Source organism: Diplotaxodon limnothrissa, linkage group LG13, assembly GCF_057381915.1.
Source record: "Diplotaxodon limnothrissa isolate DT_005_m linkage group LG13, D_limnothrissa_male_GT1.1, whole genome shotgun sequence".
NCBI classification, from domain to species: Eukaryota; Metazoa; Chordata; class Actinopteri; order Cichliformes; family Cichlidae; genus Diplotaxodon; species Diplotaxodon limnothrissa.
The window spans coordinates 20,474,625-20,499,522 of NC_140608.1; the positions used below are offsets into that span (position 1 = coordinate 20,474,625).

General features: G+C 39.6%; 1 protein-coding gene across 4 annotated transcripts; it reads left to right on the forward strand.

Annotated features, from left to right (window-relative positions):
- Window positions 1-635: 635 nt before the first annotated feature.
- Window positions 636-23,143, forward strand: klhdc3 (kelch domain containing 3). 4 transcript variants are annotated; one of them, XM_085369471.1, is made up of 11 exons: window positions 636-696; window positions 2,205-2,470; window positions 3,497-3,673; window positions 3,888-4,003; window positions 4,091-4,162; window positions 5,557-5,770; window positions 6,052-6,138; window positions 7,488-7,596; window positions 16,880-16,953; window positions 18,615-18,693; window positions 20,638-23,143. In XM_085369471.1, exons 2-11 carry the CDS (start codon window positions 2,359-2,361, stop codon window positions 20,702-20,704), a joined length of 1,107 nt encoding a protein of 368 aa, XP_085225597.1. In that variant the 5' UTR covers window positions 636-696; window positions 2,205-2,358; the 3' UTR covers window positions 20,705-23,143. The 4 variants fall into 4 exon arrangements, with proteins under 4 accessions (XP_085225597.1, XP_085225594.1, XP_085225595.1 ...); XM_085369468.1 differs by having other exon boundaries at window positions 2,205-2,463; XM_085369469.1 differs by having other exon boundaries at window positions 2,208-2,463.
- Window positions 23,144-24,898: the final 1,755 nt, after the last annotated feature.

The following is a 24,898-nucleotide window of genomic DNA, read 5'->3' on the forward strand; positions in this document are numbered from 1 at the left end:
AGTCTGCCAATAAAGATTGAATTGAAATACACATATCCATTGCTGTTAACGGGTATAGTAGATGGATACACATGAAAAAAATCCAGTAAATGTTTTACTGTTCAAATAGGAAGACTGCATTTGCTGAATATATTTTATATTTCCGCATTCATGTAAATTTTTGAATGGAGTGTGTCAGATATCCAACAGATAGTTAATCTTGATGAGAGAGCCTTTAAGCAGTGACTGCAATGAACCCTAAAAAAGAAAAATCAGCTTTCTTGGATGACATTGTGATTGCAATCTTGGCATATTTTCATTTACATGTTAAAAATTTGCATTGTTATAGTAACTGGTCACATTATTATGTGATCACACCACGTGGATGACAAAAACGTTAAGCTTCTGGGTCACCTAACAGGTTAATCCGGCCATTCTGCATAACATCACAGTTACAGCAAGACACTCAACTCTAACTTCTCTCTGTGCTATGCAAAAACGGTGTCGAAAAATGCAGCCGCTGACCTATTTTGCACTTAGCACGGCAGTTAGTAAATCCATCTGTTTTTAAAGCAGAAAGACTCACGTGCGTGTTTTCCCCAAGTATAAAACAGCCGACAGGGGGTGCTCGCGGTAATTTCTCATTCCATCACGCTTGGTAGAGGCTCTCGGGGGATAGCCCTGCCTGGCTGCCTGTCAACCACAACCGGCTCGAAGGTAGAAAAATTGAACATATATGAATGTTATTCTGTTTCACTTGACTAACTCGTAACTTTGCCAAAGCTGGGAGTGAATGTCTTTGTGTTACAAGTTGTCTGTCGTTTGTTTAGAGTTTACGTTAGCTTGCTAACAGCTAAATAGTTAGCTTCGACTGTTTAGCTTTAGCCTAGCCTCTCAAAGCCTAGCACCTTGGCTGTCAAACAGCTGTTTGCAGTAGCACCATATTCGTTACTGTGGTGATGATGTTGAGAGATAAGCGACCGCGGCGGCTAGCCAGTGCGCCACAAAAGGTTGTTGTTATGCCTGTTAACGTTAGCTAAAGAGCAAAGCTAGCTAGTGTGTGAGGCGTCCACTGGTTGTTATAACTGTTACAGCTCAATGTCACCAGCTTTAGATTAGCTTCATCTGTCAACAGTTTGTGCTTCAGTCAGTCGAGATCTGTGCAGAAGTATGCACCCATTTACAAACGAGTCTTATTTACTTGATAGCCGCTGTGCACTTTGAAGCACCGTTGTTAGTCATCTGATGTCAACAGTGCACTGTTCAATAGGACAGGGGGATAGAAGGTGCTTTCTACTCAGCTCGGCTCTTGCAAAAATGTTCATGTTGTCTAATTGTATAGCAAATTATTCGAGATGAGTATTAAGTATGTATAAAGGAAACTGTGTGCATTTATACTGCTAACTTTGAATAACCTGGGAAAGGTTAAACGGTTTAACTGTATTTGCATGTTGGGGTGTCAATTTACCCATAGTGCACATAGTGCAATCATCGAAAATATTGGCTCCAGTTAAGGTTCACATGCCTGGTGACTAGATTTGTGCTTCTGTTGCTCCTCATAGATATGAGGGCTTAAAATAGGTCTATGTTAAATGGTGCTCTAGGGGTTTTTTATTTTTAACGGTAAACAAAGGTTGGAGGTCAGTGGTAAAGTGTGTCACAGGGACAGAATAAGCAAGGGGAGAGGCAGAGTTACTTGTGTTTAACAAGTAGTGTTTTATGTCACTTAATTTCACTGTTCAGAGCTGAAAATGTCGCTTTGGAAATGTTTAATTTCCCATTGAGCTAAGAGCTGCAGGTGTACTTCAGTTTTGTCAATCATTATGGATAAAATAGGCAAATTATGGTTGTATTTGTTTTTAAGAAAAAAACAATAGAAACACTCACAAATATTAAATTGGCAGGATTTCAATACTGTGTATAGATTGAGCAATCTCCTTGAGTAGTGTGGCAGTGTTTTGTGTTCCTATAGTACTGCCTAAAGGAGGCACATGTTTACTCTGACTTTGAACTCATTGTAGTGCAGTGGGTGGGTACAAAGTGAAGAGTGAATAGAAAGGCGTGGTAAGTGTAGGTCTAATCACCTCTTAAAATACCCTGCAAGCATAGATACAGAGGCTTGTACCTGTCAGCAACAGCAGAGCTGACGTTAGCCCAAGGGAACAACAGTTACCCTTTGTTGTCCTTGATTGCCCCCTCACAACTTACCCTGTTGTTCTCTTTAGCAGAGTGCTGCTACTACCCTTGTTGTGGTCACAGGTTTTAATGGCCTTGGTTTGATGGGAGCATCAGAGTGATGGTCTAAGCGCTCACAGTCACAGAAGTGGGGAATGTTGCGCTGGACTGTGCACCTAGAAGGAGGGCCACGGAGAGTCAACCATGCTGCTGTGGCAGTGGGTCACAAGGTGTACTCCTTTGGAGGCTACTGCTCCGGGGAGGACTATGAGACACTTCGTCAGATTGATGTGCACGTCTTCAACACAGGTATGTGGTAAGTGTGTGTGTGTGTGTGTGTGTGTGTGTGTGTAGAGATCAATTGTTTCATTTGTAAAAGTGTTTAAGTTAAAAAAATATATAAATTAAAGGATATTCTGGAAAAAGACTATATTGGTGTTTATGTAAAATTGATTCATTCACTTTTTTTTGTATCTTAAATGGGTGGGGAAAAAAATCTATTTGACAGGCAGGACAGCACTTCTTCCCCCCCCCCCCCCCCCCCCCCCCCCAGTGTATTGAGAAAGGTTAAACTGTTGTAATTTGTTGAATGTGCACAACTTTACTGAAAACTCACTCAGGTTGGCAGTTAAACCCCAGCTTTTCGTAGCGGTTTGCAACAATTTTTTTTTTTCCAGTTGTTGTTTTTCAGTTGCTATCAGACAAGCACAGCTGTTTTCTTTAAATGGGTTAAGAGAAACACCCTTAACTCATTTTGCATGGTTTTTCCCCATTGTGTGGTCAGCCACCTGCTTTAGGGTTTTACGACTTCCCAAAGTAGATAGAGCCTACCTGCTATTGGTGTATCATGAAAAGATCTGTGGAACTAATGCTTTGAGTGTAATGGAAATGGGACCTCTTTAACTACAGTTTCCTGCCATCTTGCTTTGTCCTCCTTCCCCCATTGGCCCATTTACTGCAAAGACTGATTCAAATTTTTTTTCTTTTCTTGATGGTACTTTTTATTATTAAAGTGATGTGAACTGTACTGAAAACTCACTGTGAGAGAGTTGTAGGCACGTTAACAAATTTTACATTTTTTAGCTCTCAGAGCAAGAAAGATAATAAAATAAATTACTGACTACCAACCTAATATCCATTTAAAAAAAAAATAAAAATATGCGAATAACTGAATTTGTAGAACTTCCTTTGTAACGCAGTAAGTATCAAGTAAAATTTGTCAGGCAGCATTGTTTTTGTGTGTGTTTGTTTTTAATTGAATTTTTAAAAAAATGTTCTTTCATTAAGTTTTTATATTTTATTTTTTTAATAAAGGAAAATGTTTACTTTTTGTGTTTTTTAGTGTCATTGCGCTGGATGAAGCTGCCTCCAGTGAGGATTACAGGACTTGAATGTGCCCGTGAAGTGCCATATATGCGTTATGGCCACACAGCTGTGCTGCTGGATGATACTATCTACCTCTGGGGCGGGCGTAACGACACAGAGGGGGCCTGCAATGTGCTCTATGCTTTTGATGTCAGTAAGTAGACCCTCGTCTAACTCGTGCTGCTGAGAGTTTCAGGGTGTATTTCCTTTGAGATGAACCTGTTTGAAGTTAAAATTGTGACAACAAAAAGTAGAGGAACTGTTTTATATTAAGAAAGCTGTAGCACCTGCATGCGTGTGATAGTTTTCCATTGCATGTAACGCAAGTGCTCTGATCTCAATATTGAACAACTGCGACTGCTTCACAGATACTCACAGATGGTACACACCCAGGACTTCAGGGACTGTTCCAGGGGCGAGGGACGGCCACTCTGCCTGTGTCCTGGGAAAGGCAATGTATATATTTGGAGGATATGAGCAGCTGGTGAGTTTGATTTTTGATTTATTTTTGCTTACACAAACTTTCTCTGTGAACATTAAAAATGAATCTTTTTTTATTTATTTATTTTAGGCTGACTGTTTCTCCAATGACATCCACAAACTGGATACCACTACCATGGTTTGGGCACTAATTAATGCCAGAGTGAGTTAAAAGTCGCTAGCTGTTGCTTTTCAACCGTTGCTGGTTATTCCTTGACAGTTTTTCTGTATTGAGCATTCAAAATAATTCTCCTAACAAACAAACAGGAAACCCTCTCATAAAAAACAAAGATGACACAGCTGAACATCAGCAACATAAGTTATCTGTTGGTGTATTGGCATGTTATAAAAGCAGCGCAGTATGGAATTTCAAAGCAGCTTCCTGCTAGGAAAGTTCAAAAAGCCTCACACTGGATTATATACAGTCTCCTTTTAGCAAATACTATTTTTGTTTATGCAGTCAACATGCTCATGTGATTAAACGCTTGTAAAGTATATTTTAGTCATCATATGACGGAGTTACTGTGGATTAAGTCAATCCATTCAGTTTTAGTTACAGCCATGTTGTCAGTAAGGAGATTGGACTGTGGTGCTTACAGATTTAGCGGTGCATGTAACTGAATAATACTTAGGATTGCATTCCTCTTTAGGAAAATGAAAACTTCTGTGCTGTTACTCACTTGCTTTTTTCCCCCTTTGAACTTTGGGATCATTTAGCGTTTGTATTTTTACATTTGCATGTGTAAAACTCACTTTTCAGTATTGGTTCTGGTATTCTTTCAACCATGTTAACGATTTACAAAGCCCCCCTGTCTGCATAAAGTTCATGGTTAGACATTGGCAGCACATTCCTGAAAGGAAGGCTTGTGAAAGACTTTGGCATGACTACAGGGCAGTGACATGTAAAGTGAGTCGAGGTTTGCCTCTGTTAGAGTTGGTTGCAGTATGTGAGAGCAGGTCCTGTTTCAGTCATATTTCTGGTAAAGTTCATATATCTTGATTATGATTCTGTGTCTTGCTCCAGTTAAATTGTTTACACTATCCCAATGACTGGGCTGACTGGACACCACTATCCCTTTGAAAAGGGATGGTGGTGCCTGGGGGAGGTTTGGGATTCACTGTGGTTTTGTAGTTGGAAAACTGATCCACTAGATGGCAGTGTTTACCTGAAATTGCTGGTTTTTTTTTTCCTGGGCGAAATGCCTGAGATGGTTGATCATTTATATGGAACGAATGAGCTTCAACACTGTCCCTTATATTGAACGTAAGAATTGTTTCTGACATGTAATGGTTTAGTTTTGAATATTAGGATTTTTTTCTTATCCCAGGGAATAAGATCTGGAATATTTTAGGAAGACGAATTCCATACCAAGGCTTATGATCAACATAACTTGATGAAATTTTAGATTTAATAAAGACAGTAAATTAAGTTTTACCAAAAATGTTCTCAATAGCTATAACTTCAGTGTCTGAGTAGACTGCTCTGCTCTCTCTTCACTAAAACTTTGAGTGTGGAAGAGTTTAACAGTAACATCGTGTGTTGTCTTTGCTCTGCAGGGAACTCCAGCACGCTGGAGAGACTTCCACTCGGCTACCATCATTGGGACAAAAATGTTCGTGTTTGGAGGAAGAGCAGATCGTCTTGGTCCCTTCCACTCCAACAATGAGGTCTACTGCAACAAGATCAGAGTATTTGACACAAAGACTAACTGCTGGCTGACCACCCCTTCAACACAGCCACTACCAGAGGGACGCAGAAGTCATTCAGCCTGTAAGGCACAAAATACACGCATAAAATCGACTGTGTTATTAGACCAGTATCTGATTAAATTCTTTTAATTTGAGTTCTGTTTGTTCCAATATATTTACAGGCTAGGTGCTAATCTTTTATATGCATCTATGTGTTGGATTAGTGTTGTGAGAACAGTGTTGTCAAATATAATCTGCCAACGTTATTCGATTAAACAAATCAAGGTACTTTATCTGGGTCAAGTGGTTCCTTATAGTATACTTCAAATATCATTAATCTGGACTTTTTATTTATTTTTGAAGTTTCCTACAATGGAGAGCTGTACATATTTGGAGGATACAATTCTCATATGGAACGACACTTCAACGACCTTTGGAAATTCAATCCAGGTAAGTCTATATTTACATCATTTAGATTTGGAAAACCTGTCCTGTTGCTGTAGAGCACTGCTACTAGAGGGTTTAATTCCTGGTAGCTTTATTTTTTAAAGAGTTCTTTAAATTCCACCCTGACTATTTACCTCAATACAAGAAGTGCAGGACTAGCTTGTGTTGACCTACTTTTCTCATTTCTTCATGCATAAATAACCGGTCCTCCTCCGCTGCATAATTGACATTTGCGTAATGGTGATTGGCTGCTTCCTTTTTCACCACAAAGTTGCTTTCTGTGTTTCATGTTTTGCAACACAGATGCTGGAATGACAGCCCATTCAGTTGCTGATGAATGTTACCTGATTGCATTTCAAATTGGTTTAGGAGGTTTTCTGGAAGAAAGCCTCAGGCTCTTGTTACATGCTAAACATAGTCACTGATGAAGCAACACACCTGTGGTAAACTCGTTGTGTCCTAAATGGTGTTAGATAGCACTATATTATCTGATACTATCTTTGTGTCAGGAAATAAATGACAAAGGTAATACCAGGCACTAGCTAAAAGTCCATTATTTTAATTAATTTATGTTTAATTGTCTCCCAACTGCCATTTCTAGTTGTAACTAGAGAAAACCATTGTGACAGCAGTTGCACATGGTGTTGAATCATATTAAAAGTAGATCATTAATGTAGCGATGTGTTGGTAAACATTGGCAGGGAATTTGGACAAGGACAGCCATAGCTGTTTTCTAAACTCTTCTCTAGTTTATTTGAGAATTTGGTCTTTTTTTGTAGTGGATATGATCTTATGTGCCTGTGCTATTTAAAGCTGATTTCTTCAGTTGCCATCTAAATGTGCTCTGCAGTTCGCTAGGTGGCAGCACTTTAATTTTAGTCATAATTATCTAAGGGTCTGAATGGCCTGTTGCTATAGAGATGCAGTGATGCTGTTTGGGTCTGAGACAGTTCATCCTTATATGGAACAAGTGAGTGAGCTTCAACATCGTCGCTTACGTTGCATGCACTTCATAGAGGACTTGTTTCTATTTTTGAAATGTAAGATTTTGTGTTGAAGGTTAACCCCCCCTGTCTCTTTTTATTTTTATTTCTTTATAAATATTCCTTTATCTTAGAGCCTTGCGGTTTAATATTTTTAGGAAGCTGAATAAACAGCAGGCATAGTGAGAAACTCTTCTAGTTTAGCTGGTATGACGTAACCCTGTTGTAGTTTAGATTTATTGTGCTGCAGATACATTTCCAAAGAAATCTCTCATTGTATCTATGCCCATTCTTTTTATCCTTGTTTTTTATATAAAATATAACTTTTAATATAATCAAAATTATTTTTGCCTTGTGTGTATACACTAGAAAACTTCACATGGAAGAAAGTTGAACCTAAAGGGAAAGGCCCATGCCCTCGGAGGCGTCAGTGCTGTTGTATGGTTGGAGATCGAATCATCCTCTTTGGAGGAACCAGGTGAGGCACAAAATATTAGTACTTGACCTAGATTTGAACTTCAAATATTTATTTATTTTTCAATTAAATTGTCATCATTTGTCAATCATTTGTATATTTACATCTCTGCCAAACATTTTGTGTGTGCTGTACTCATTAACTCATTCCCTAATTCAGAAAGAAATGCATGTTATCAAAGTTTGCCCAGACGTTCATGTAATGACACAATGTAATAGACACATGGATGTCAGAGTCAATATGATGGAAACTTTGTATCGATGTTAAGATTTTGAACATTTACAAAAAATCCCCCCCCCCCAAAAAAACATAATCAGTTTACCTGGGTTCACCTGATAAACTCTGAGTTCACAAAAAGACAAAAATCTGGTCCGGTAGCCTAGCACCTGAGAAGTCCTTAATAATGATGTGTACACCATCTGCGCTGGTGAAGGTTTCCAGGCAATTAGAGTCTAAAAAAAAAAAAAAAAATACATGTCTTACCTCTACTTCTCAGGTTCATTTCAGAAAATGCACCAAAGGACATGAAATTAAGCATGGATGGACTTCAGTCGCTCAAATTTCAGTTGTTCTTTCAGGAAAAATCACAATGGCTCCTCATTGCACTAAAGATGACTGCTTAAGTGTTCTTTTGTGTCCTTGCCTTCACAGCTCTCATAAAAAACACTAAATATGGGCTTTTTGCACTCAGTTTTTTCAGTGATTGTCTTTAGGTGGGTGGAGGGGGTGGCAACTTTTTGTGCATCTGACCATTTCAGGACAGACGACAGTCTTCTCTCTTCAATATGCCAAACACAGTCTGGATCCTGTAGATTGCTGTCTACAGTAGTGATAACCAGGGGCTTCGTAGCTGGTTAGGTGCCGCTGAGGTGGTGACGTTCTTGTGATAGGCCAGTAGCCGCTGGAGTAATGAGGTAGCTTACAGCATCGTTCAGGGTAGTCCATGTCCTGGGGTACTGTTATCAGCAAGACCCTGTTATCAGGAGAACTCCACTGGGATAACCTGATGGTAGGATCACAAGGCTGTGGATAAGGCTACTTTCAGACCCTCTACGTCTACGTGCCCTGTAGTTTTTGAGCCACTGACTGTTGCTGGATGTGTTTTGTAAAGCTTCACTTGCTACCACATTGTGCTGTGCATCACACCCCAAAACGCGTACGTGTGACACACATTTCAAATAATATGCAAAAGCATAATACAGAAGAGTTGTCTCTCTAAATTTGTAATCATTAGATATTCATGTAGTACTGAGAAGCTTATAATGAAAATGACAAGCTCGGGAGGAGTCTTAATTTTTGAAGGTTATCCTTTGTTTAGGTACTCACTGGGATTAGTCCAGAATGGAGTCATGATTTCCTGTTCTGAGCAGATAGGGCTGGAAAAGGGAGTGTCACTGAGCTGATGAAGGGTGCAGAGGAAGAAATCAAACACTACATAATATCTCTGACATCCTGTTTAAAAGCCCAAGGGCACAGAGGTTAACATATTCATGAATCTATCTTTAGAGAAAAACTGCTTTGTCTATTATGTGCTTGGTAGTTGCTGTGTTCAAAGTCTGGAGAGGGGTTTTCTGTTACTGTAAAAATTGGAGCATGATCCTCACAGGCTCCAAGTAAGTTGGCCACACAGGTTCTCTTGGCCAGCATTGCTCATTATTTTGTTTTTGTTATTTTAGAGCACACTTAAGCTTCTTACACGCAGGAACTCCCATAAGCATTTGCACACAAACACCATCCAAGCAGACCTAAATTCTTTTTCGTCTTTTGACTAATAAAGTTGTAATTTTAAGATTTGAACAGTGTTTAGGCTTTGTCTTGACTTGCATTGATAAAGACTAGCCTGATCCAGTTTCATTAACTAATTACGTTTGAACAGTCCCTTTAAAACCAGCACCTCTTGTGTTTATTTTTGCACGGCCTAACAACATGAGGGCTGTTAACAGGGCTAGAAAGTTATTAGTGTCTGTCTCAATGCAGTTGACGAATGCTTGCACAGGCTGCCATGAATTATTTGCTGGACACCTTGCTTGTGTTTGTTGTGGGGCTCCTCATTTCAGTAGATCTTCTGAGGAAATTGTGTTGAAATTTATAGTCCAAATGTTGTTTTCCTGAGTTGGTTGTCCTTTCAGACTGATCTTAAACAGAACCCCTCTGATATTTATTCCCAGTTTATTTTACCTGCAGGAATTTGTTCAGAATAATTTATCACTTTAGTGAAGGACTGTTAAACCATTAGTTCAAGCATGACTGCTCTGCTTTCCAAAGGGTTGTGCTTCAGTCGTCTTGCAATATGCTAAAATGCATTCGTAAATTAAAATGTAGGAACAGCTGAATGAGACACACTGCTGTTAGCTTAGAAATTCCAAGTGTAAGTAAGATTTGAAGTCAACAAGCCTGGTTTACTCTAATTGGGTGCTGTTAAATTTGGATTCAGATAATCCTTTTTAAGTGGAAGATACCTCTATTTTCATACATGCTTTCACTTTGAAGGTAAATGAGCAGACTGTGTGTGAAAGACGGGCTGGTCATTAGTGGCAATGTGTTGAGTACCACTTGCGTCGGTGTAAACAGGACTGCTGAGCTGCAGAAAGGTGCGAAAGTCTGCCCCATCTCTGATTTATGACCTTAGGGAGCATTCTTTCTCACAGAGTGCAATTTGATATACCCCCAGTGCCTCTGCTACACTCATTTACTGAGTTCTGCTCACTGCCCCACGAAGGACGACCCGTGCATGACCAACTCCACCTGTACCGACCTTCACCTATGCATACAAGCAATGAATAGTTAAACCCTGTAAATTTTGTTTTCTTTTTTATTTCTTGCTTTTTTCTTTTCTTTTTTTTCTTTTCTTTTTTTTTGTTCCCCGAGGAATGAAGTGCAGCTCAAGTTGAGTTGCGTATGAAGGCAGAGCCACACAGTGCTCATGTTGTCATTGTTGGCTCTCTTCTCACTGTGTGTTTAATTTCTTACGACAAACCCAGGTTGAGCTAAATCAGGAAGCATTTCAAGCCTGGGAACAGGGCATCCTATGAGGGGCAGGAAGTGAACAAGGACATGACAGCTTGGCATGCTGGGAACAGACAGCTCGGAATCTATGAAGGGAAATCTGGCACAGGCCTCTGAACTACTTGGACCTGATGTGCATTCATTCCAACAATGCTTTTAGGGAATGTATTTTTACCATGACGGCATTCATTCATCTTTGAATGATGACAGACTTAAATTATCTGTGTGTTTAAATGTTAATCTGTGATTGAAGGCTTTTTGTAATTGCTTGATCCTTGTTGTCCTTTGCGCCTTTTTTAGTCCTTCAGCACCTTTTTGTGTATACTGCTGATAATTAGTTTTTTCAAAAGCAGGTATAGTTTTCATACACCTAGGATGATATTACTGTGCATAAGTAAGAGCAGGTAATACATCTGACTCTTACATATTTCAGAGATTACAGAAACCTACTTATAATCTGTATTTACATTTACAAATCAAATACATGATGATAAATATAGTGTGAGTGCAACTCAAATAGTTAATAAAAAAATAATACCAGTGTCAAGATGATATCTAATAAGATGAAAGTGAGGTGTATGTTTTTCTTCAAAAATAACTCCTTCATTAAATGAACTTTTTTGTTGATTAAGGAGAATCATGCAACTCCTGTCTTGAAACTGCTGGTCGTGTCTCCACAATTGGGTGATATTGAGCAACCTGGGATATTTTAAGGCCTTCAAAATCAAATTTTCCCATTAATTTACTTATTTGCATCTGAATGTCAGTGCTTAGATATTCTACTGACTTATGTATTTGGACACTTAGTGCCTTTTCTGGTGGTGTTTGCATTTGTCTGGATGTCTTCACATGACTTAGTGAGTCACAGCTCTTGTTGGGCTTACGTCAGCGTGGTACACACACTCTGCTGTGCCAACCTTAACACATTTGTTCCATTTTGGAAATATGCAGAGTCACTTAGTACATTTAGTAAAGATGGAAAGCATGCTGACGCCATTTCTAACATTAGGATGGAAAAAAACAAACATTTTTAATATTTCTGGCTTCTGTCGAGTCATTGCACTGGATGAGTGGGTTGAAAGCTCTAAATATAAGACTCTGGGTTTGAATTACTTGATTCTAAAACTCAAACAGATCGGAGTCGTCTGATCTCCACTGAGAGTGAATTGCTGCTTTACGTAATTAGCAAGCGGGAGACCACATAGCAGGTAATCTTGCTGGTAGCCAAAACATTCCAGCTCCAAACCTCTAGTTTAAGCTACCAAAATCTCACTGGGATATTTAATCTGTGTGGAATTTAACAGCTCATTATAAAACTGCAATTTGCTGAGCCAGAGAAGTCCAGGGGTTTTTGTTTAGTAGTCCAGGAAGGTCAGAAGCCTGGTGCCTCTATATCTCGGACACGGCTGAATTGCGCCTTTATCAATAGCTGAAGTGGCAGCTGTTACAATAGACATCTGGTTAAAACGTGACTTGTTATCACCCTGGAACCTGCCTGTCTAAATGTTAGACTCAACACAGCATGGGTCTGAGAAATGATAGTCCTCTCTTGCCGGGTATTGTACCAAAACTAAAAAACTCTGCTTGAAACTTTAATATTTTTAGCTTCAGTAGGCTTGCTACAATGCCAACTCAATATCTTAGATCTGCCAGAGTGGAAATCGACTCTATAGATGCACGCCTGTCAGCACAACAGATTTTGATACCACACATGTTGTCTTTTGGCCTTTGGTGTCAAAGGGTACCCTGCAGAGTTTTCCTTTATTATTTGTCTGTGTGTGTTTAGTATTCCTGAGACAAAACCTGTCAAACAGCGAAGGTGACCCCATCAGGATATGGGGCATACCGCGCGTGGCAGGACAAGACCTTGGGGGAGCTCAGCTACACTGTGATTTACTCTTCAAAGACAAGCTCATGATAGTATTTCATCTGCATCTTAACCCTCCTTAACCTGCTAACGGTCTGTATACATTATGGTGTCGTAGGGGTTGAGTGTTGCACAGCAGCTCAAATAAACAGCCTTACACAGATGATGCATTGTGATGCTGTTGTCCATGTCAGTAGACATTTCTAAATAGTAGTATTTTTGAGTTAGTGCTGTCATTACAACTAAAACACCTCTGTGCTTTTTGGATTAGTAGAATAACGTAAGACTAGCAGATTTCACACATGCACAACATACCTTAAATTTAGACATTAGAAGATGAGCTTGCACGTATGTCTGCATCTGAAATTTAAATGCTCTGTGTAAGTCTCTGCAGCCTAGTACAATGTCTGTTTGACAACACGGATTTACACTCATGTGAGAGTGGTGCTGGGAGGAGGCCAGGGAATTCACTCGACAAGTGTTACTTGCCTCCTGCACACACTACTCGGGCAGGTCTGCCATGTGCTACATGTGAGGGGAAAAGACAACTCTGGACTGTGATCCTTCTTACATTGTCTGGAGTTTGTGCTGAAGCTGTTTAAGTAGTAAATTACAAGAAAAGCCCACCAGTCAACTTGTGTAACAGGATAATGTCTGATGTTTTAATCAGCAAGTCGTGTTTTAAACAGTGCTGCTTTACGTTAAAATTGATATTTCTGGAAAATGGAGTACTCTTATAGCAGTACTATAAGAACTAATTGCTCAAGCAGTGCACTGATGGAAAGTTAACCAGTGAGCTAATACATGTTATAATGATCTATGAGAACTGTTTATTAGTATGTAAATGGCAGTGTATCAAAATCAACCAAATAACCTATTTTTCCAAAATGAATCTGGCAGTTAAACATTTGACAAACCCTTTGAGAACCAGTTATGTTGAGAGCTGTGAGAAATGCTTTTTTTTTTTTTTTTTTTTTTTTTTTTTTTTTTAAATCACCCTAATTTTGCTAGGTAGCTAGGTTGATAAGAACCTGTCCTGGGACCAAGGGACCAAATTACTAACCACTCTGACTTTGCAGTGCCTTTAAGTATTATCACTAAGTGCAATTATATTTTATCTAGAGAGACTGAAATTTGAGTTGCATGCTTCATTAGGGGTTGGCATCTCTTCTTTCTAATCTAAAGTCAGTTATTTGTCTCACTGGGAGCCAGCTACAGGTTGTATCTCACCCTCTGCATGGGGTATAGGTCTGGGCAGCTCTATGTCTTAATCCACTGTCCAGCCACTGCCCAGGAGGGGGCACAGATAGCTGGGTAAGACGAGTTGAGACAGCAGAGATTAAGCCAAAAGCATTGAATAGAAATCTATTGAGCAGTGATAACCAAGACCATTACAAACTCTTGCTGGAATCTTAACAATCCTTTAAATTCCTATTGGATAATGTCTATATAGATTGTTTCATTACATTTTAAATGCTTTTGCTTTTTACCTTGGGTAAGGTTAATAGACATGACCAAGCATTGCCTATACTCTTAATGTATTGAATTTTAATAATTTTTAGCTTGTACTGTTGTCTGAATGACAGTAACAGTTAAAGCTTTTTTTTTTTTTTTTTTTAAACAAATATAACCCACCAGTGAGGACCTGGGTTGCCCATCATATCAGAAGTAATTTTAAAATGTTGAAAGCGCATCACAAACTGTTCTCGCTGCTTTCATGTGTTTTCAGTCAAGGTGTTTCAGCAATAATGTGTAAGTCTGGCTCTCCTGATAAAGTCCTCTACAGGAAGTTGTAGTGGATGATGAGTTCCTGTGAATTAGATGGTTCTGATGGACCAAAGTTCAATAGGAAGTGGAGAAAGGAAAGGGATGCAGATCATATCATTCCCAAGAATGAGGATATGCCCAATGAAGCCACTTAAAACATGCTTACGACAGGTCAGGTTCCAGGTATATTGTTGACTCTATTTGTTTTGAGATAGCAGAGGTGTCATTAATAGAATTTCTATCAGATCCAAATCTTTTCTTTGCCACTTCGTTTTCAGTGTTGGTTCTGAAAGTAAGTTGCAAAAATTGTGGGCAATTAACTTCTTCGACACTTTGAAATAGTCCTCGGCTCTTTGGTGTCTCTTCATTAGTTTTAGAACTGTAGCTCAACTCTTTGTTCTACACTTTTGAAACCTTGGTGTGTAAGATAATGAAGTGGAGCAGGTAGTGCCTTGCTAGAGAGGACCGGCAATTAGGTGATTAGACGCCCTCATTGAGTGTTGTTTGAAATAGCACTCAGTGTTGTTTTAGTGGGGGGGCGGCATCACTCAGGCCTCATTCAGACTGGGAACCACTATGCTGTAGGGGGAGGAGCACTTTCACACATGGTGATACTTTGCTGATCAAGTAACAAAGTGGCCCATCAAACACCAGGATGCCACATAAAGTCACACACTGTGACTTTCCCGTTTCCGAATAGTGTGTCAGACAGCCATTATTGCCGCTGCCTCCATAGTCTGCTTCAGCCCTTTCTCTTTGTTGTGACCCATAAAGTATTACCATTCCCTAATTTTCTGCTGAATTTCACACCCTGACTTGCATTATCCACGACCATCCAAAGAAGCCATATCCCAGTGGATGCAATCTTCATCTCTGTGGTTGCTCGTGTTAAAACATTCCCTTATCTGTACTCTTTCACGCGTCAGCATCCAAGGCCGATGCCCTCCCTACGGGTTTACACAGTAGTTCACAGCTACTGCGGGGTGCTCTTTAGATAGAGATGTTGCTTTTCATTACTTCTGTTGTGTAGCCAGGTTGCTGATATTTGTCCATTCCACACATGTGGTATCTAAAACTCCCAATTCACTTAATATTTCTATATCATACTGTTTCTTACGTTAAACAAATGCTGTTAGCTGGCTTAACTTGAGAATGATGCACTTTAAAAAAACAGGAAACTGTTCACTGAATACGGCAATGCCACCCAACAGCATGGTGTTTTTTTTTTTTTTTGTTTGTTTGTTTTTGTTTTGTTTTTAGGATGTTTGGGGGAAAAAAAAGAAAAAACAAACGGCTGTAAGACTGATTTAATGAGTCATATCAAAGCCATTTGTTTGGTTAAAATTAATCATCAATACTAATTATCACATGAGGGATGTTTGTGCTAATTTAATTCCGGTGGCAGTTTTAAAGTTTCAGGTAACTCACATGTGTGTCATACATTAAAGAGAGTGTTTCTCACCACTATTGAAATGTACCCTTTCAATCACCACAGTAATGTTAGAGCTTGGGTGAGTATTCTGATAAAGGCTCCCACTTTAAGCCCGGGTGGGTCACCTCCTGGGGGGCAAGGGGCGTAATGACTTCCCCAGCTGGCCCCCTGGGACGACGGAGCTCGTGCTCTGCATCTCTCGTGGCTGCTTTAAGCCACCGCCGTGTTTGTTTAGGGAAGATTAGCAACGTAAAACCCTTACAACATCCTGAACACGGAGCGAAAGGAAGATGCGATGGAGAAGACAGCAGGAAAGGGTGAGAGAGATTGATGGGTGGTGGCGAGACGGTGCATTGAGATCAGCAAGAGGATGGTTCAGGGCAAGAATGAAAGACGAAGAGAGTGATGAAAATCGTAAATGCAAAAAAACTGCAACAAATCTGTTGCCAACAATTTTATTTATTTTTTTCTTCCTGTGGTAATGTCTGGGTTGGTTGGACACATGCCAATCGCTAGCTGGTCCAAAAAGCATCTTGATTTTACTCTTAAAACTTGGCTTCTGCATTTTACACTTTCTCCTTAATGGTTCCATAGAACGCAAACGGCTTGGTGAATTTAAATGTAAAGTGTAGTTTTATCTTCTAGATGAGTTTTATTGTTACATTATGAATATAAAGCAGTCGTGTGCAGCGTGCATTTGGAAAGCTATATGTACTACCTTGCTATATGTGCGAATAAATCTGAACTGACAGGCTACATTACCTAGAAAAGGTAATTAAAAGAATGGTTTAACAGGTATATAGTTTGGGCTTGTTCAGCTGTGGTGCACCAGGTGTCACAGGTGTATGTGCTTAACTGTGGCAGGAAACAGATGTGCAGTGATATCTATGGCTGCTCAGGTCTGGGAGACTATCAGCATTGGCCAGTCTGTCTTACAAGACTGCTCCACTTCCTGTGGACCTAAATCATGCAACACATGATAAGGAGAGCTGTGTGAGAGCTCTTATTTAGGATAGTCTGTGGCTCCCTGATTATGGTCCCAACTGATTCATGTAATAAGATAAATAACTGAGAGTCCAATGCTGGAATTCTATGGTGTGTGTCGCATTAAGTAGTTGAGTAATGCTTACGGTCTTTGTAAGCTGTGTGAACTGTGCTCATGAAAACAGGAAGTTTATAGAATCGCTCTAACCCTATTACTTTTCTCTTTACAGCCCCTGTCCAGAGCAAGGAATGGGAGATGAATTTAACCTCATGGATCATTCAGACCTGTATATCTTAGACTTCAGTAAGTACTCTTGTCTTTATTGGTATCTCTCTTAGGATTCTGTGTTGTTGCAGATAATGCACCCCCCAAGCAATTTTTGACTCAATGACATAAAGAAAACATTAAGATGATCTCAAAGGAGTCACCAGAATCGATGAACTGTGTTATAATCTGAACCTGCACCTTCATGGTTTAGATGTCATATCTATTTTACTGCTTTAGTTCAGTCCTGCTGCTTTAATAGTGAATTATCTCACAAAATCCACTGTACTGCTTCTCAACAAAGGGGTTGGCAGCAACTGGCTGGTAAAGTGCAGGTTCTGCAGCTAAAAAGACAGTAGGTGGTCTCCACTAACTGTTACAAGAGTTAAATTTACAAGCCTGGCTGCACGCTTCCAGAGTCTTTACCATTATGAGTACTTGCTGAGCTAAGGGTTTGTGAATTTTATTCATTTACTTAAACAAAAATCCTACAAACATATATTTTGACTTTTTTTTATATTATACATATCAAAGCAGCTCAACAAAATAAAAGTTAAAAAAAAGGCAGATGTTGTAATTAAGACTGTTTTACCTGTTCAACTGATATTCATCCATTTATTTCAGCTAATTATAGATTAATTAAACCAAAATACGGTTTGTCATATGTGAACGAGATATGATGAAGAGTTAAGGACATAAAATCCCGGGTTTTTTCTCATTACCCACTCTCGTGTGTACAGGGACATCTCTGCCAGACAGCTGTTCGGATTGATTTGTGATGCGTTAATTAAGTACAACATTAATTAGAGCCCTACGGTTTTTGCCAGTTGAAGCTGCTGCAGTTAACATCTTTTCTGGCATAAACTTTGCCATATTGCCAAAAACTCAAATTCAGACTTGAGTACAAACAGAAGCCAATGCTGGTCAATAACTGTTGTGAATTGTACAGCAAATGTTTGTCAGGCAGCCCACAGATAACTTAAAAGGGAATTATATTGACTTTTCTGTTAAGATGTCAGAAAAGCAAGCTAAACAAATGATTGTTTTTAAAATAAGATTTGGGATGGTTTTTTTTCCCCTTCTCTGTAATAAATTATGAAATGACTGCTTTATTTCTGACCAGACCTAGTATACTTGGCCTTGGCCCTGCACGGTGCTGTCAAATGCGGCACTTCCGTCTCTTGGACTACCAAATATGGCAATATCCTGCCTGCACTGGGGTAGCCTGTAATGCTGTCAGGTCACAGTTAGGGTTTGTGTAGGTGGGCTTACACAGGGACCTTATGGGACTGGCAGTACCCAATGACAACCCCCGTGGCCTACGCTTCCTCGTGCCAGTCACGTTCGCCTTCACACTGTTTATCACTGAACATATGGTGGAACAGCCTTTGCCGATGATAGTAAATGAGAGGGAGTTTGTACGTATTATTAGAAATCTGGCTTTTAATAAGATGATTTGTGTACTGAAGTGACTTCCACACTCACGTCATCATGTCCTGCTTGTTCTCATACGTGAACACTTGCTTTATTTTCTTTATTTTTTCCAGCTATTGATTATTTTTGCACCCTTCCATCTACAGATTCTTTAGATCTGAGCTGCCTGGCTCAACTTTGAATTCCCACAGCTGAAATTGATATTAATAGCTTGAGTATGATTAGTGCCACTGATCATCCTATGACTCACTGCACTCTCTTTTCAGGCCCTAATTTGAAGACTTTATGCAAAATAGCTGTCATTCAGTACAGTCTGGAGCAGTCGGGACTCCCACATGATATCAGGTCAGATGAGCATCCTCCTCTCAAACATTAGCACTGTTTTGTCATAGAGCTGACATATTGTTGTTCGTGCTGTTTTTATTATGCCAGTCATTGTAGCCACTACTCAGTCTCTCTCTAATTAGGTTGTTTTTCAAAAGAGGCAAATTATGATTCATTATCCTTCATTTAACTAGTGGCAAGTTTTACTCTGGCTTTTGTCTGACTTGGCTTAGGTCCTCGCATGTAGAAATCATAATTATAGATCTAAATGCATAAAGGTTCGAGTACAGAAGTCAGACAGCCAGGAACCATTTGTATAGTGCTGCTTTCAGTTGCTTCATTGTCTGTGATCACATGTACAGCTTGTATAAGATCCTTCCCTGTGATGTAGAGGAAAGGCCAAAATACAAATGCAGTACATGGTGTGCAGAGAGTACCTATTCAGCCTTTAAAGAACTGAAATTAACAATAAAGTGGACTACAAAAAGTAATTTCACTACTTTGTCCTTGGAAATTAAATATAACAAAATCTTAATGCTAAAACTTTATATCTTTGAGATGATTAACAGTCATTAAACAACTTCAGGTGTGGTTACAAAGTAGCAACATAAACTAATCAAGTGAAAAGTTGGCTTTGACTTAAATTACTTCTTGTCCACCTGAAAGGTTTTGAAATGGTTTAGGATTGCTTAAAATTAATTAATTAAAAAAAATTTGACTTGGTGATATATAGGAACGTCATAGTTACACCACACTGCTCATGGAGATCATGACAGCATGAAATGCTATCGCAGTTCTTCTAGTTGAATATCCTGCACAGGAGTTGGCACACAAGTGTGTAAAAAGTCCCTTTTTTTTTTTTTTTTTTTTTTTCCCCCCCCCTCAGCATTTTGAATTAATAACACATAATTTTCCCGTCTTGCTGACTGATATCAAATTGTTTTGACACATGACTAGCAAGAGACTCAATTTTGACAGCACTACTTTGATTTGTTGTGAGGTTGTAATGGCAGGTTTGGGAAGTTTTAATAGCTGCATTTAAGCCCATGTTTAATGCATATAAAGGTAAGATGCATTAAAATAGACTAGCTGTCAGAAAATGTGTATATATAAATTGCAGAAAAGCAAATTAAAGTACATTACTGTTCCCCTAAAACCTTAATTCATAGATTCGGGCAAGCTAATGGAGATCATTAGGAAAGGTGTTTGTCTAAAATTGAGGACTTCCACTAAGGGGATTTTCGTTACACGTGGACCCCCTGGAACCTGATACTAATTACTCCTCTTAGCCTCTCATTTCTCTTGCACCGTCACTGCCACCTTGCATGTTCCCCACTTTGGTGTTTGCAGTTGTGTTTCTAACCTTTTTAGAGGGTTTTCAGTTGGGGTCACAAGACTTTGGTTAACTCCTTTTGCCCCTCAGTGGCATCTCCAGGTCCTGTGCCAATCTCCCCTCTTAAACACACATGTGCACAACAAAAAAACGAACAAAGCCGTTTGATAGGGAGTGAGTGTGAAACCAGACCCAGTGATAACAATCTGGAGCTCAACCTCTGACCTGTCATCAGGTCAGCACTAGACCCTGTTGTCAGCTCCTGCTCCTGATGCTCATGTTACAGCGGGGGCCACGATGTAGCCCCTCACGTGGGTAAGGTGGGGTCAGGGGTCCAAATATAAACTACTTGATTTAAAATATAAAAGGATTCTGCAAATATAAAATTGTAGACAGCTTAGCATAAGGCTCAAACCTGCCCATTTCAGTTATTTTAATAACTGAACTATAAAATTGTGAGCTAAAGAAGCTTAAAAGCAAAAAATTAAATCCAGCATGAACATCATGCCTATTCATATTTGGCACTAATAACTTTGGGTTTTGCACTGGTGCACTTTAAAATCAAATTAATTGTTTGCTGGTGATTACTAAAGCTTTTTTGTTTGTTTGTTTTTTGTTTTCTTTAACGTCAGGTGGGAACTGGCAGCCATGACAACCAACAGCAACATCAGTAGGCCCATCTTCTCCTCCCATGGCTGAAGAAGCTTAAAAGTGAAGCAGAACCCAGACTCTGTTTCAGGACACTGGGCTTTTATCTTTCTAAATCGAGGACTGTTTTTGTATAGTCTGGATCCGATTTATTTTACACATTCTACAAGTTGAAACTTTTACTGACCAAAACATCCCGTATCAGACTCCCTTGGACACCACCGGCTTTGCCCTGTCTGGGGATATTTTAGCCCTTAAGATGGAAATCGTTGATGCCTGTTCACCTTTTTTCTCTTCTTTCTAGCCTCTCTAGAAATTCAATCAGCCTATGATAATCATAGACTTCTAATGTTAAGCACAGGAAGAGACAAGAACTTCAGCCAAAGGTTTTGAGAGCTAACCTCTTTGAGGATTGTCATCCAGATGTCACACTCATACAAATGTGAACCTTCTGTTTCAAATGCAAATGGTTATTTCACTTGCAGCGTTCTCTTACTTAGCCATGTGCAACTATCAGGTTCGTGGGCAGATAGAGCTGGTGCATGTTGAATGAAAGGAGAAGATTCTTTACCACAATATTGGAATATGATCGTTACAAAATAAGCTGGTTTTCAATGCTTTGCCATTTCCCTTCATTGTAATTCTGTCAGTACCCTACTTAAGTGGCTACAAGGTGATTTGCAAGGCAGCCAATGAAAATGTCTGCCTTGTAGAGTGGAGTGCTTCTATCTCCCTGAACTGCATGCATCATTGGGCCTTTAAGATTTCCCATACACTGAATCACTAAAGGAGGTGTTTTGCAGGGAGGTATTTGTGTTCTTCCAAGAAATGCTGTAGTTTCACTAAAGGGTTCACCTGCCCACCCCCCTTTAATATGTTTTACAGTGCCAAACGTGGAAGGGAATCTTGATGCAAAGTGTGCGTGTAAGCTAGTGGTCCTCGCCCACCTCATTTAGTTTACTTGTTGTTGAAGAGATCATCTGATATGCATAGTGTAGTTTCTTTTTAGAGACAATCCCATAGTTTAACGATGTGACCCTCTTATGTTTGTGCATAATGACAGGCAAAATTGCAGATGTTTTAAATGCACAATGGCTGTTGACAGATTACATGCCACACTGCTTGAAAATGACTTGGAAATTCTCAAATTGGACATTTATTTAGGTTGTGGGTTTTTACATTTTATCTGACTTTTCAAAACTTGATTGGTGATGGGCTTTTATTTAAAACAAAATAAATAAATAATCACAGCTTCACCCACATTAGTGAATGAACAAGGCCGTTTCATTTTTTTTAATATATATTGTCAACAAATTCTCTATAAAGACCAAAACAAGCTGTGTGTCTGTGCAATGCCTTTGTTTCCACTGCATGCTCAGTAAACCCACATGGCTCTGATGGTTCTGTCACTGATACACAGATATAAATTTTGTAGGTTGGGTGATTTTTATTTTATTTTTTTGACAACAGTAGTGTCTCAGACAATCTTTGATTAAAATTTAATACATATTTTTGGTTTTGGCCTTTGTTGACAACATCAGACTTAATGAGCATAAATTCATAGGTGATAAAGTTATTTTAACCATGGTTTTACTTTAATCTGGTCCTGGGAAGGAAATGCCTGAGCTAAGGTGGGATTGGAAGCTGTGTAGCCACACACTCGTGAGGATGTTTGAAGTGCCGGTCCTTGGGACCAAGTGTTCTGTTGCTTTCAGTCTCTGATTAGCTGGTCGACATTTAAAAAACCAGCAGGGCTCTGGGTCCCAAATATTAGCGTTTAATAACCTACATCCTGAATATTTACAACTGTGTCATATAAAGCAGTGTTCTTAAAAAACAAAACCCCCAATCTTAAACATTTAAGTAGCTGGATAAGTGCACTATAGCCATGGGACGTTTGACCTGACGGAGAGGAGATATGTTGATGCTGCGTTTGCCTAAACAGACTTCAAAGTTTGGGGCATTTGGTTGCTCTAACCCCTTTACAGACCTGTGGTGCCACTGAGACTCTGTCACTCTTAGCCCCTGCACACGCATGCATATTGACACACTCTTGATATTCCTCAGATATTTCTTTCATTTGTTTTGTGTAAAGTTTACGGGTGACATTTTTAGTAAGGACCTAAAATTAATTGCACCATAGTGGGATTAAAAAAAAAAAAAAGTACCTGCATAACTTTCCTAGATAATAGCCACTCTCTTTCCTCCACATAATGAAGTGTCCTGCTCCACCACCCAAATATTTTTGCGTCACATGTTTAATTGGTTAGCGTCATTTTACTTTGAGTTGGATTTACAAATGAGTGATAAGCTTCTCGTGGTTACGCTTGCTTTACCATCTTTTGTGTCGCGGACAGAACCATGATAAAGAGATTGTATGCAGAAAAAGTTTTCATACCAGTAAGTATATCTTGAAAAGTTGTTTAATTTAAAAGCAACATGGTTTTAAAAACAGAACAAAATCTGGAGTGTGTTTGGATTCCTTTTACGACTGTGGGCTCCTGTTGCTGATTTGTTTTTATATATAATTTTTTTTTTTTTTTTTTTTTTTTTTAAGTGGGTCTCTGTATCTGGCAAAGTTGGTCAGGACTTCCTGTGCAATATGCTTTATAACTGTGTCAATAAATCTGAGACAGTCAAAGTGGTTACTCTTTGTATCCATTGATTTCTAAAAGTGTCCAGAGTTGTTGTCATTCATATACTGCTCTGTGGCAAAGGTGTACTGTACACCCTTTTAATTCTAAGGTTTTACCCATCAGGACCCAACAAACCATTTGGTTCTTAGCAGGTCTTAAAATTGAGTAAATGCAACCTCCGATGAACAACAAAACATGACGCATTATCCTCCGTTCACCAAAAACTAAGCCAAAATGCTCCTCCACCACCGCGCTTGGCACATGATAAGGTGTTTATGCTGATATGCTGTGTTTGGTGTTGGCCAAAACATTAGTTTCTGAGCATTGCCCGATCTGACCGTGGGGTAAATTTGCTAAGGTGTCCATTTCTTGGCAACTGAATGTTTTTCATTTGTGAAAACATTCACACTGATGTGCTGCTTTAATGCTGCAGACCAGCGAGCTCACAAAACATTTGCTTTTATTGAGGTGCTCACACTTCAGCGGCACCTGGCTGCTACATACTGTCTTAATTAAGGCTCCTGTTGATTTTTGAACTTTGACTTTAGCAGGTTTTAGTTACATATGTTGCATCTGTGTTTTTAAATGTTGTCCCTCATACAAATATTAGACTTAAGAGATGGTTACTTTCTTTTTCACATCACTGCACATATTGTGTCATAGGACTATAATAACGTGCTCTTTATGCTTAAACTTTGTTACCTCTCAAGGCCAGTATTTGGCATGTGGCAAGCTGCATGATGCAAACGTGTTCTAAGGCCCTCACCACCTTTGTTAACCCAAGACACTGATTTTTGGGGGCCTGTTTCAGGCAGAGTGAACAATTTTGTCTTTTGAGATCACAGGATGAAGTGAATTTAAATTTACTGTTGAAAGAAAACAATCTTTTATGTTTCTGACCACTTCTCTGCACCAACAGTCCTTTGTCAAAGGAATGGATTTGATCACTAAATAATGAGCATTTCTACTCACTGGAAGGCAGAGCCATGTGTGTCCAGGTTCCACCTCTTTGCTCTACAGACTGATAACTCCCCTTTGAGCTACTGTATATGGTACTTAATAGTTAGCAGGACTTTGAAGCCTCCACTTCTATATTTTCTGTTTCCTGCTTAAAAACCATCCACATCTACCCCAGCCAGCCTGTCTGAGACCCCTCACCGTCTACTCGACTGGGTTACCGCCTAACCCGCTCCCCCCGCACCAGTCTGCAGACTAATGGATTGTGTGTGGTTGCTTTTTTGGTTTCCATAAAATGAGCATCTTGCACTGAGCCTCAGCACCAAGCTCTGCCCCTGCTACCAGTGGTGTCCTGGCAGTCTGTTCCTGTCTGTCACCAGCCCCCTGCTATAAAGCCAGTGTTATCTTCAGTGTTAAGTGCACGCCACAGACGGAGGGTCAGCTTAAAGTGAGGCAGCAGAGACACCCTGTCCCGCCTGGTCCCACCGCACACAGGAAGCAGTGCTTCGCTGGGTCCCCTTTGTCTGGCCCCGGAGCCTGCTTCGAGCTGTGACGCAGGCGCTAATGCAAGGAGACACTCAGCCAAATTACGCTCTAATTTCCCCTCAGGACTCAGACGGTCCCACTGGCCCTTGAGAATTGGACTGAGGAT